Source organism: Gadus macrocephalus, chromosome 1 (genome assembly GCF_031168955.1).
Source record: "Gadus macrocephalus chromosome 1, ASM3116895v1".
Lineage (NCBI taxonomy): Eukaryota > Metazoa > Chordata > Actinopteri > Gadiformes > Gadidae > Gadus > Gadus macrocephalus.
In genome coordinates, this window is record NC_082382.1 from 23436992 (window position 1) to 23450005 (window position 13014).

Below are 13014 nucleotides of genomic sequence, written 5' to 3' on the forward strand. Positions count from 1 at the left end.
TTCCAGCTCCAGTCTTTGAGATCGTCTGCAACACCACCTGGGCTTCAGAGGACACCTGCTGTGACCTGCAGGCCTGGTCAGTCATCCGATCACACTGTGACAATACATCACATTGTGGTTGTATTGTAAGAGTTGTGGCTGCTTAAACCGGCCATCATCCACACACACTCCCACAAATACACATTGAACTAATCAGCTCCATGTTAAGTCATGTTTGGGTTTGCCTAAACAGTTCCTGAGGTCATATGACTTGTGTTTGGGTCCCATCCCTCCTTACCCTCCTCCCTCCTCCACCCTCTCCTCCTCTCCCTCCTCCTCCCTCTCCTCCTCTCCCCCTCCTCCTCCTCCTCCCTCTCCTCCCCTCCCTCATCCTCTCTCCTCCCCCCCCTCCTCCCCTCCCTCTCCCTTCCTCCCTCCCCTTCCCCCTCCTACTCCAGAGAGACGAGGAGAGCTGCCCTCCTCCTGCGTACGCGTGCACGTGCTCCTCAGAAGTCCCCGGCGCCCCGGGACCCGGGGGGGGACTAGGGTAGGACCCCCCCCCCAGACCCCCCCCAGACCACACCTTCATTACTGATCAGGGTGGTCTCTGGTTCCTGAGCTGACGGTTCTCTTGTTTGTTTTTGCTCGATGGTTTCAGGGAAGGCCCGGCGTCCGCGGGGAGAAAGGAGAGAAGGGGGATCAAGGTTCAAAGGTCAGACATTATCAGATGTTTACAGTGGCTTTTAGCAGTGCTTGGCGTCCATTTCTTCAGCGTCATGAGGAGGAACCATCACGCTCGGCTGTTTGCTAAACAAAGAGATAACATCTCCACATCCCTGCTTTCAAAACTTGCGGTGTGCGGCATTCAGCCAAAAGATCTCACAGAGGCTGGACCAGTGAGGACACAGGTCCCTTTAGGGGAGCTCAGATCCCAGACCGATGATGTCAACAGACTTTATGGGGGTTTCTCTGGAGCTGTAGATGTTTCACAACGTGTGCATGGAGCAATACACCCTTATGTTAGAAAATCCCTTTCAACAAAGCTCTTCAGTTGAAGATGATCTTGAAGAAGGCCATGCTGAAGAACATCCTGTTGTTGAAGCTCTGGGCTGTTCTGCAGAGTGTGATGAGTGTCTGACTGTGTGTGTGTGTGTGTGTGTGTGTGTGTGTGTGTGTGTGTGTGTGTGTGTGTGTGTGTGTGTGTGTGTGTGTGTGTGTGTGTGTGTGTGTGTGTGTGTGTGGTGTCCACAGGGGGAAGTGGGGCCCCCAGGGCTGCCTGGGTTTGAGGGGGGCCTGGGGCCTCTAGGAAACAGAGGGCCCCCTGGAGCTCCTACCCAGGGGAAGATGGTGAGATCCTCCTCCTCCTGCTCCTCCTCCTCAACTCCTCTCCCTCACCTCCTCTTCAACTCCTCTCCCTCACCTCCCCCTCCTCCTCCTCCTCCTCTTCAACTCCTCTCCCTCACCTCTTCCTCCTCCTCCTCAACTCCTTTCCCTCACCTCCTCCTCCTCCTCCTCCTCTTCTTCAAATCCTCTCCCTCACCTCCTCCTCCTCAACTCCTCTCCCTCACCTCCTCTTCCTCCTCCTCCTCTTCAACTCCTCTCCCTCACCTCCCCCTCCTCCTCCTCCTCTTCAACTCCTCTCCCTCACCTCCCACTCCTCCTCCTCCTCCGCTTCACCTCCTCCTCCCTCCTCCTCCTCTTCACCTCCTCCTCCTCCTCCCCCTCCCCCTCCTCCTGTCAACATTTGCATTGAACAGTATTTAAGTTTGTGATGTTTGACGCTGTATCTTTAAGAGGAGTCTTAAAGAGCAGTTGTCTCACTCCCTGCTCCTTCGCTTCCTGTTGTCTCACTTCCTGTTCCCCTACTTCCTGTTGTGTCCAGGGTCCTCCGGGCGCTCGCGGGGAAAAAGGAGACTTAGGAAAGCCGGGAAATCAGGTCAGCACTGCATGGAATTAACAGAAGAAAAAGATAGTAATAAAATAAATGGAATAACATTCAGATGAATAATTATAATAAGTTCTCTCTCTCTCTCTCTCTCTCTCTCTCTCTCTCTCTCTCTCTCTCTCTCTCTCTCTCTCTCTCTCTCTCTCTCTCTCTCTCTCTCTCTCTCTCTCTCTCTCTCTCTCTCTCCTCAGGGGGCCCCTGGCCTTGTGGGGGCTAAAGGAGAGATCGGGCCCCCAGGCCCCAGGGTGAGTGGTTCTCTGTCTCTCCTCCACAGTTCCCCATCAGGGTTATACTTCCAGTAGACCTCATCAGTAACACCTGTCATATGTACCATGTGTCTGTCTGCTATCTGTCCATGTGTCTGTCTTATGTCTGTCCCTTGTCTGTCTCCTCTCTGTCCCCTGTCTGTCTCTTGTCTGTCCCTTGTCTGTCTCCTGTCTGTCTCCTGTCTGTCCCCTGTCTGTCTCTTGTCTGTCCCTTGTCTGTCTCCTGTCTGTCTCCTGTCTGTCCCCTGTCTGTCTCCTGTCTGTCTCCTGTCTGTCCCCTGTTCCCTGTCTGTCCCCTGTTCCCTGTCTGTCCCCTGTCTGTCCCCTGTCTGTCTCCTGTCTGTCCCCTGTTTGTGTCCTGTCTGTCTCCTGTCTGTCTCCTGTCTGTCCCCTGTTTGTGTCCTGTCTGTCTCCTGTCTGTCTCCTGTCTGTCCCCTGTCTGTCTCCTCTCTGTCCCCTGTCTGTGTCCTGTCTGTCCCCTGTCTGTCCCTTGTCTGTCTCCTGTCTGTCTCTTGTCTGTCTCCTGTCTGTCTCCTGTCTGTCCCCTGTCTGTCCCCTGTCTGTCCCCTGTCTGTCTCTTGTCTGTCCCCTGTCTGTCCCCTGTCTGTGTCCTGTCTGTCTCTTGTCTATCTCCTGTCTGTCTCCTGTCTGTCCCCTGTCTGTGTCCTGTCTGTCTCCTGTCTGTCCCCTGTCTGTGTCCTGTCTGTCCCCTGTCTGTCCCCTGTCTGTCTCCTGTCTGTCCCCTGTCTGTCCCCTGTCTGTCTCCTGTCTGTCCCCTGTCTGTCCCCTGTCTGTCTCTTGTCTGTGTCCTGTCTGTCTCCTGTCTGTCCCCTGTCTGTCTCCTGTCTGTCCCCTGTCTGTCCCCTGTCTGTCCCTTGTCTGTGTCCTGTCTGTCTCCTGTCTGTCCCCTGTCTGTCCCCTGTCTGTCTCCTGTCTGTCCCCTGTCTGTGTCCTGTCTGTCCCCTGTCTGTGTCCTGTCTGTGTCCTGTCTGTCCCCTGTCTGTGTCCTGTCTGTGTCCTGTCTGTCCCCTGTCTGTCTCCTGTCTGTCCCCTGTCTGTCTCCTGTCTGTCCCCTGTCTGTCCCCTGGTTGGGTCCTTCAGGGCATCAGAGGTCTGGAGGGGAACATCGGCGCTCCAGGTCTCACTGGGCCCCGGGTGAGAACCAATCCGTGTCCCTGACCCACCAACTATCCTATACTGCGATCGACCATCTGACCTGATGGCTCTGTGATCCACTGACCCTCCTGACCTCTCTGTGTACGCAGGGTTCCCAGGGCATGCCCGGACACCCCGGCCCGTCGGGGGGGAGGGGCCCCTTTGGGCTGGTGGGGCCTACGGTAAGAGCAGAGGGACAAACTGCGCGGCAGCCATTGTGTGTCTCCTGTGGGTTGAATGTGTGGTTTGTGACGCTGACGTGACTCATGCTCTGTTCCTGGCACTCACAGGGCCTTCCAGGAAACAAGGGCGAGAGGGGGGAGAAGGTGGGCCACGTTTTACACATCCTACTAGGCTCCCACTGTGACCTCCAGGGACATGTACTGCGCATGGTGCTGTTGTCGTCAGTGTTATATAGAAGGAATCATTCAGTGTAATGGTATTGATATAGAGGTATAGATTATAATAGTGTTTAGACACATCAAGTATATCATATTTAATATTATTTATATAGAAGTACATCATATAATATGATTTATATAGAAGTATATCACATTTAATATGATTTATATAGAAGTATATGATATATACTATTCATATAAAAGTGTATAATTTATTAGTGTTTAATGTCGAAGTAGATAATATACTAGTATTTAAAAGAAGCATACCATACGATATGATATATAAAGAAGTTTATAATACTGTACTTTTTACATATAAGTATATCATATGACGTGATATAAGTATATGACACAATGGAACAGAAGTATATGACACAATGTAACAGAAGTGTTGTTTCTGTGAGACCAGGGGGAACCACAGTCTATGGCCATGATCTACCAGCTGGTTACACAAGCCTGTGAACAGCTAGTGCATAGTAAGATCTGTCTGTCTGTCTGTCTGTCTGTCTGCCTGTCTGCCTGCCTGCCTGCCTGCCTGCCTGCCTGCCTGCCTGCCTGCCTGTCTGCCTGTCTGTCTGTCTGTCTGTCTGTCTGTCTGTCTGTCTGTCTGTCTCCTGGTGACTACCGGTATTTCCTTCTGTCTGTCTGTCTGTCTGCCTGTCTGTCTGTCTGTTGGCCGGCCTCTGTATCTAACTCAATTGAACTCTGATTCTAACTCTACTTACCTCTGTATCTAACTCTATCTAACTCTGTATCTAACTCTACTTACCTCTGTATCTAACTCTATCTAACTCTGTATCTAACTCTACTTACCTCTGTATCTAACTCTATGTAACTCTGTATCTAACTCTACTTACCTCTTTATCTAACTCTATCTAACTCTGTATCTAACTCTACTTACCTCTGTATCTAACTCTGTATCTAACTCTACTTACCTCTGTATCTAACTATCTAACTCTGTATCTAACTCTACTTACCTCTGTATCTAACTCTATGTAACTCTGTATCTAACTCTACTTACCTCTGTATCTAACTCTATCTAACTCTGTATCTAACTCTACTTACCTCTGTATCTAACTCTATCTAACTCTGTATCTAACTCTACTTACCTCTGTATCTAACTCTATGTAACTCTGTATCTAACTCTACTTACCTCTGTATCTAACTCTATGTAACTCTGTATCTAACTCTACTTACCTCTGTATCTAACTCTATCTAACTCTGTATCTAACTCTACTTACCTCTGTATCTAACTCTATGTAACTCTGTATCTAACTCTACTTACCTCTGTATCTAACTCTATCTAACTCTGTATCTAACTCTACTTACCTCTGTATCTAACTCTATGTAACTCTGTATCTAACTCTACTTACCTCTGTATCTAACTCTATCTAACTATATTACTATATGATTCTTTGTAACTCTATATTACTATATCACTCTTTGTAACTCTATATTAATACATCACTCTGTGTAACTCTATATAACTATATAACTCTTTGTAACTCTATATTACTATATCACTCTATGTAACTTTATATTACTATATCACTCTGTAACTTTATATTTCTATATCACTCTTTGTAACTCTATATTACTATATCACTCTTTGTAACTCTATATTACTATATCACTCTATCAACTCTATATTACTATATCACTCTTTGTAACTCTATATTACTATATCACTCTTTGTAACTCTATATTAATACATCACTCTGTAACTCTATATAACTATATAACTCTTTGTAACTCTATATTACTATATCACTCTATGTAACTTTATATTACTATATCACTCTGTAACTTTATATTTCTATATCACTCTTTGTAACTCTATATTACTATATCACTCTTTGTAACTCTATATTACTATATCACTCTATCAACTCTATATTACTATATCACTCTTTGTAACTCTATATTACTATATCACTCTTTGTAACTCTATATTACTATATCACTCTATCAACTCTATATTACTATGTAACTCTATGTAACTATATTACTATGTTACTCTATATTACTATGTAACTCTATGTTACTCTATATTACTATGTAACTCTATATTACTATATCACTCTATGTAACTCTTTATTACTATGTAACTCTATGTAACTCTATATTACTATGTAACTCTGTGTAACTCTACATTACTATCTAACTCTACCTCACGCTGTGTCTGTGCTCTCCAGAGGAGGTGATGAAGCTGGACCTGTTCCTGAATGAGGTGAGCCGTAAGCCGGCCCCCATAGCGGAGCCTGAGGGCCCCCCCGGAGAGCCAGGGATACCGGGCGGGGTCGGGTCCCCGGGACCCCGAGGCAACCAGGGCCGCATCGGCCCCAGAGGAATGCCGGGGAGGACGGGCTACCCCGGAGAACAGGGTGAGTTATTGATCAACACCCATTGATTACCCTGACCGAGTCTATTGATCCACTGTTAGAGTGAGATAGAGGATGAATACACATTGATCAATTAATTGATCCTGATACCAGATCAGTACCTTTCAGGGTATCCTAGCAGGACAATCTAGTGGCTAGGGGGTTTGACTTCCAGCAGAAAGGGTTCTGGGTTCGAAACCCATTGAACTGAAGGGACCTGAAGACACCTTAGGGTGCACTCACACTAGGCCATCTGGCCGTGGCCGTTGGCCGTCGCAACTGTGGCCTGGCCACGGTAGGCTAAATTAATCTTTTCACAAAATAAAATCCCCCACACACACACATACACACTCACGCGCACACACACGTCCCACCTGCAGTACCCACACGTACCACCAGTGGTACAGGTGATGAGTGACAGGTGAGCTGACCAGTGCGGTGTGATCTCTCCTCCAGGGAGGCGGGGTGTGAGCGGGGAGAAGGGATCCCCAGGGGCCAACGAGCAGGGCCCCCCGGGGATCGCAGGACATGCAGGTAACCACGCGCAGCGGCCAGGGGCTCGCCTGTTCGATCCCCAACGTCCGCAAGGATAACCTTATGCTAAATGACAAATTATGAATTAATTGATTTTCTGTAATGCAGAGATTATAATATATTTTTAGCTTTTATAAAATAAAAAAATCTGAGTTACTGAGTACATGGGTGCATGTGTTGTTTGCGTGTGTCTACTGTGTGTGTGTCTGTGTGTGTGTGTGCGTGTGTGTTTTTGTGTACTGTGCGGGTGTGTGTCTGTTTGTGTGTGTGTGTGTGTGTGTGTGTGTGTGTGTGTGTGTGTGTGTGTGTGTGTGTGTGTGTGTGTGTGTGTGTGTGTGTGTGTGTGTGTGTGTGTGTGTGAAATGTGTGTGTGTGTGTGTGAGCTTGCTGTGTGCTGGCCTGCGTGTGTGTGTGTGTGTGTGTGTGTGTGTGTGTGTGTGTGTGTGTGTGTGTGTGTGTGTGTGAATGTGTGTGCGTTTGCCTGTGTACTGTGTGTGTGTGTGTGTGTGTGTGTGTGTGTGTGTGTGTGTGTGTGTGTGTGTATAGGTTCAGCAGGTGAATCTAAGCTGGGAGCCCCCGGGCCCCGGGGGGAGGATGGTAAGCTGGGGCCCCCAGGTATCCTAGGGGCCTCTGGGCAGCCCGGAGAGGTGGGCCCCCCCGGGGTGTGTGACAGTGCCAACGGTTGCCAGGGCAACGTACAGCAAGCCGGTAGGAACACTTCACCACATTGTTAGACATTATGGATTGGTACGTTTGACGTTCAATGATCTCTGGTACCTTATGATTCATAATAATAACATTAGATTATTGTACTCATAATGATATTCATGAATATAAATATTGTAGAATGAGATTTGAGATTAGACTATTTTCATATCTGACTATTTAACGTATGTATATTATTTTTGTTTATTCGTGGTCGTTGTAAATCTCTTTTTCTCATTTGCTTGTCTCTTCTCAGACCCCTATTATGGATACCAGCCCTGAGCAGCAAGGAGCTATTGCCACCGCCGCGACCGCAACAGGAAGGTGCAGCCCCCGTAAGGGTCCCTCCGGTGGAGGCTTCGAAGGTTCCGCTGGGGGGGGTGTGGGGGCCAGGGCCGGAGCCGCTGATAAAAGCACCGCAGAAGAAGACGTTGGACCTGTGACCGAAAAACAGGCCTATCTAAAATAATCGTAGACCTCCCGCATTAAACGGAGGACAGCAGTTTTATTATTTTCTATCATTGAGCAAACATTCTGACATGCTGAGTTTTTTCAAATTGTGAATGAGTTTCACTTGTATGAGAGTAAACCATCTTCGCACTGAAATGTTCTATATTTTGTATTTATCTCTGATGATGTTGATATAAATATATATATATATATATAGAAATATAGACATGCACTGTAACATGTACCTAAGTAAAGAGTTCAACTCCCTAACTACATTCCTTTCTCTAACCTCACTGCCTCAATGAAAAGTGCATATTATTATATATATACTACATGCTCTTTTACATAAGAGATTTGTTTCATATAAAGTAAATATAATTTTATATCAAAAGTGCTATTTTATATAAATACTATGTTAAGTACATGCTATTTTGTGTCATGTACAAAGTATTTGTTCCTCATATAAAGAGGTATACTTTTATATAAAGTGTGTGTTCTTTTATTAGTGTAGAAGTTTGTATACTTTCACATTAAGTAGATATTCCTTTATATAAGATGTACTCTTATATTTCCTTTAAACTAGCCTGTGTGCTCCTTGTTCTTTCATAAAAAGTATGTTTTCTTTGACATAAATGAAACTGTGATAATGCCTGTAGTATGTGTATGATGAATTTGTATATTGTGTTAACGTTCCCCGATAATTTCATTATCTGTTGCTATTTCTATGTGTTATTATCTTGATAATCTATGTTTACATTTCTGGACTGCTTTATTAAAATCACTTATTATAAGGTTATTTGGACCTATTTCTATTTTTGGCTTATTGGACATCGAAAGATTGTTTCCATTAGTGTATATTTAAGATTGAGCTGTATCCCATCATATATTCAAATAATTTAAGTTAAGTTAGGTACAATAAAAACATATTCTTATCCAAAATCAATTGTATTAATCAAAGCTATTGGGGTTTACTAGACAGTTTCCACCATGGTATAGTCTTCATGTATCAAAGCAATAATAAAAGGTTGTCTATAAACATTTTTTGTTCGCACAAAACTACTTCTGAATACTTTTTGTAATCTTACTAATTGTGATAAGCCTAGTTGCCCAAGGTCGACCAAGCAAATTGGTCAATGGCCTTAATATAGCGACTGTGCATTATATTTCTTTTCTTTTATCGACTTTGTGAAACATAAACCAAATACAATAGGTTTGAAATAGCTATGACTTTGATGCTCGTTCGTAAATGACATCCATTCTTTGATGCGCCTGATGCTGGTCTTTTACTTTGAAATGGGTGAACCGGAAGTGACGTCGCTACTCACGACGTCCCCGGCCTCAGCGTCACACGGCGGCACCGCGGCAGCAGCACCATGGCCAGCAGAACGTCAACACGGAGCCGGGGCGATGGGGAGAAATACTCTGTCCTGTTACCCACGTACAACGAACGGGAGAACCTGCCCCTCATCGTGTGGCTGCTGGTGAAGTACTTCGGGGAAAGGTGAGCAGGCCTCAGGAGGTTTAGTGTCAGACTATGTTGATGTGCTGGTCAGCTGAGGTTCCGGAGACGATTGATGAGCTGTCCTTACACCGTTCAGCTCTGAAGAGCAACAAATGTCTTAATTAGCTGCTAAAGTCCGTGTGTCGAGCCTCAACCCGAAGACCTGAATGAAATACACCTCCTTCGTACCTGCTGTCAGGGCGACGTTTACCTGATCGGGTTATTTGGTTTTGCAGTGGTTATGATTACGAGATTATAGTCATCGACGACGGAAGCCCAGACGGAACACTGGAGATTGCGGAACAGTTGCAGAAAATATATGGAGAGGACAAGATTGTGAGTCAAATTTATGAAACCAACATTGTGTACTTCTTTTAAATAATGTTTGGCTGGGGTAAAGTCTTGTTTACTCTTTGCTTTCAGCTTCTGAGGCCCAGGGCAAAGAAACTAGGCTTGGGTGAGTACTGATCCTACATTTCATACAAGTTAGACTAAGAACCGTCCAAACTTGCATGTTAACAATATCATCACTAACGTCCAGGTCGTGTTTACATCTGTACAGCCACCTCACCATCGCTGCCTGTGTTTACGCTCCTTTTAAAGGCACTGCCTACATCCACGGCATCAAACACGCCACGGGGAGCTTCATCTTCATCATGGACGCTGATCTCTCTCATCATGTGAGTAGACCTGCACTGGGTTTAAAACACCGAGCTAGTGCGTTCGGGAGTCAGACCTGTTGGTCTCACTGCCTCTTTCCCAACACTACTGGAGAAAGTTTGGATGTTAACTTTGTATTATTTCTGTGTACTAGACCAGTGCAATATTACTGAACTGCATAGTATAAAGAGAAGTATAGTATAGAATAATATCAATGTTTTCTCTAAACAGGTGAACCTTTGCTCTGTGTAGTTGGTTTTGATATGGGATTTGATGGCTGTTTTTCCTATTTGCTTTCAGCCTAAATTCATCCCAGAGTTCATAGAGTAAGTCTCTCTGCCTTCTCCTTTACTGTCAGTCCTCATGTTGGATTACAGCATGTACCATATATATAATATAGGTTATGTCATCCTGAGCTAACCTGAGCTAAAGCTAATGCTGCTGACTGTGTGTGTGTGTGTGTGTGTGTGTGTGTGTGTGTGTGTGTGTGTGTGTGTGTGTGTGTGTGTGTGTGTGTGAACAGGAAGCAGAAGGAGGGGGACTACGACCTGGTTTCGGGGACTCGTTACCAAGGCGATGGGGGCGTTTATGGCTGGGATCTTCGCAGGAAGCTCATCAGGTGACCAAATATGGACTTTTTCCTACCCCTCTTATTATATAAGCCTAATTCCGATTTCAACTGACATGAACAAGCACAGAAAAGCACTACAAGAAGAAATATACGACACTTAAATCCCAGTTGCATCGACCAATGGTGCTGCGTTTGACATATCTAGAACAAGATCCTTTCAGCTAATATTAGTCCCTCTGTGGTCGCACTTTCAATATAAATAAGTTTTGATAAGTTTTAATCTTGGGTGACGTGTCGTGTCTACTCTATCTCAGCCGAGGAGCCAACTTCGTGACCCAGGTTCTGTTGAGACCAGGGGCGTCCGACCTGACCGGAAGCTTCAGGTGGGTGGGGCAGGGGTCCAGTGCACGGAATCCACTGCCCGCCTATGTGTTGTTTGGCCACTAGGGGCACTGCAAGCTCTTTACGTGTGAAGAGTAAGACACATTATGCTATTATTGTGCTGTTTTTAGGCCATTATGCTGTTCGACGCAGGCTTTAGGGCAGAAGTGTGTGTGTGTTAAGTCCTGCGCATGTGTGTGTGTGTGGTTGTGTGTATGGTTAGTCCGGTGAATGTGTGTGGTGTGTTTGTTCCTGACGTGTGTGTGTTTGTTTAGTCCTGGTGTGTGTGTGTGTGTGTGTGTGTGTGTGTGTGTTCATTCCTGGTGTGTGTGTCCCCAGGCTGTACAAGAGGAAGGTTCTGGAGGGTTTGATCGAGCGCTGCGTCTCCAAGGGTTACGTCTTCCAGATGGAGATGATCATCCGCGCCCGACAGCTCGACTGCTCCATTGGAGAGGTCAGTAGATCATATCTCTCATATCATATTAATAACTTATTATTAGCCATAATCATAACCATCCATAATAAAAGTAGTAAAAACCACAAGAAACTGCGTGTGCACACACACACACACACACACACACACACACACACACACACACACACACACACACACACACACACACACACACACACACACACACACACACACACACACACCATTAAACTATCGTAGGAATAATAACCTAATAGGACAGTACAAAACCAGGTTCCAGTCAGCTCAACTGCACTGATGCAGAGGTGCGATTAGAAGCTGCTTATTGACTGGCTGGTATTCACGGGTGCTCTGACCTCTGGTCAATGTTCTTAATCCCCAGGTGCCCATCTCCTTCGTGGACCGGGTGTACGGAGAGTCCAAGCTGGGGGGCAATGAAATCGTGTCGTTCCTGAAAGGCCTGCTCACCCTGTTCGCGACCACCTGACCGCCCCCCGCTGTCCACACTCTGTCCTCTGCGGCTCTATAGATCTGTGTTCGTAGAAATGTGGGAAAAACATTCATGTGTATAGTGTAACCCATAGAAGAAGCGCGCCGGATGGGGATCCCCTGTGTTGGTGCTGGTTGGGGGGCAGCGGTCGAGACGGTTCTTAGTTTCCTGCCCGATAGTGAGACCCGAGCGCTGTCCTGCCGCAGTGGTCACCGTGGTAACGAGGACTGTGTGTGTGTGTGTGTGTGTGTGTGTGTGTGTGTGAGACATGTAAGGGTTACAGGGACCGCCTGTGAATGTACTGGATTGTACATTTAAAATTAGAATACGATTCTATGTATTTTTTTTCTCCAAACGCAGCAGACAATCTGAGCTGTGCGGGTCTGACCCCAGCTCCAGAGCCAGTCAGGGTCCCGCTGTCACCGACGCTGTGTGTACAGACGTTAATAAACTCAAGTTTCTTACGCCTCTCTTGCTTTTGGTTTGTGGGCTGTGTTGTTTCCTAGCGGGTGGGGTTGAAGTCTCTGTATTGCTGTTCACCAGTTCAGGTTGAGGGGCGTGTGATAACTGAGGGGGGGGGTGGAGGTTGAGTGGGTCAATCAGCCTATAGAGGTGGCCTTGACTCTTAGCTAATGTCGGCACAGGATATTAATACTATAGTTGATAATCCAGGAGTAGGAATTCTCGCTGGGGAGCCGGATAGTCTGATGGTGAGTGTCCCACTCCAAACCCAAAGCTTTGACTCCCCCCCCCACCCCCCCCCAGTGACCCTAACCCTTACTAAGTAGTAGGGCTAAACTTAAGATGACCCCTGACCCCTACCTGCTCCTCAAGGACTAAATCCACTTAGATAAGTGTCTGCTAAATGATAAAATGCTAATTTCTAATTGCTCTCTGTGAGCTGTCCTAGTTAGTGGATGAACAGCTGGAGCTTCTCAAATAAAAAGAGGTAATTCTTTAGACATAGGTCACTTTTAGCATCTGTTCACACAAACACACACACACTCCACCCTCTTCTCACACAAACACCCCTAAGAACTAATTTAACTAGTGCCCTCACACACTATTCACCTGTGTGTGTGTGTGTGTGTGTGAGCGATACACACACACACACACAGCACTAAACACACACAAATACAAATAAACCTGCAACGGCAGTGTA

The 13014-nt window shown here is 46.2% G+C and overlaps 2 protein-coding genes across 2 annotated transcripts in view; both read left to right on the forward strand.

Annotated features, from left to right (window-relative positions):
• Positions 1-8612, forward strand: part of LOC132464077 (collagen alpha-1(XX) chain) — a 23406-nt gene extending 14794 nt beyond the window's left edge. Inside the window, 15 exon segments of the mRNA XM_060060255.1 lie at positions 1-10; positions 13-80; positions 438-526; positions 643-691; positions 1231-1326; positions 1862-1915; positions 2116-2169; positions 3292-3345; positions 3456-3527; positions 3636-3671; positions 4156-4222; positions 5942-6130; positions 6584-6661; positions 7208-7369; positions 7623-8612. Of these exon segments, the coding sequence (XP_059916238.1) occupies positions 1-10; positions 13-80; positions 438-526; positions 643-691; positions 1231-1326; positions 1862-1915; positions 2116-2169; positions 3292-3345; positions 3456-3527; positions 3636-3671; positions 4156-4222; positions 5942-6130; positions 6584-6661; positions 7208-7369; positions 7623-7648 (1104 nt within the window). The 3' untranslated portion in view covers positions 7649-8612.
• Positions 8613-9141: 529 nt separating this feature from the next.
• Positions 9142-12322, forward strand: dpm1 (dolichyl-phosphate mannosyltransferase subunit 1, catalytic). The gene is made up of 9 exons (XM_060059259.1): positions 9142-9317; positions 9554-9653; positions 9741-9774; positions 9921-9997; positions 10278-10303; positions 10501-10596; positions 10863-10931; positions 11269-11383; positions 11745-12322. Exons 1-9 carry the CDS (start codon positions 9190-9192, stop codon positions 11847-11849), a joined length of 750 nt encoding a protein of 249 aa, XP_059915242.1. The 5' UTR covers positions 9142-9189; the 3' UTR covers positions 11850-12322.
• The last annotated feature ends 692 nt before the right edge of the window (positions 12323-13014 follow it).

Coding starts and splice junctions, on each gene's coding strand:
- dpm1 (XM_060059259.1), top strand. CDS start 9,190: ATGGCCAGCAGAACGTCAACACGGAGCCGGGGCGATGGGGAGAAATAC. Junction 9,318..9,553: donor GTGAAGTACTTCGGGGAAAG/GTGAGCAGGCCT, acceptor TTGGTTTTGCAG/TGGTTATGATTACGAGATTA. Junction 10,597..10,862: donor CTTCGCAGGAAGCTCATCAG/GTGACCAAATAT, acceptor ACTCTATCTCAG/CCGAGGAGCCAACTTCGTGA.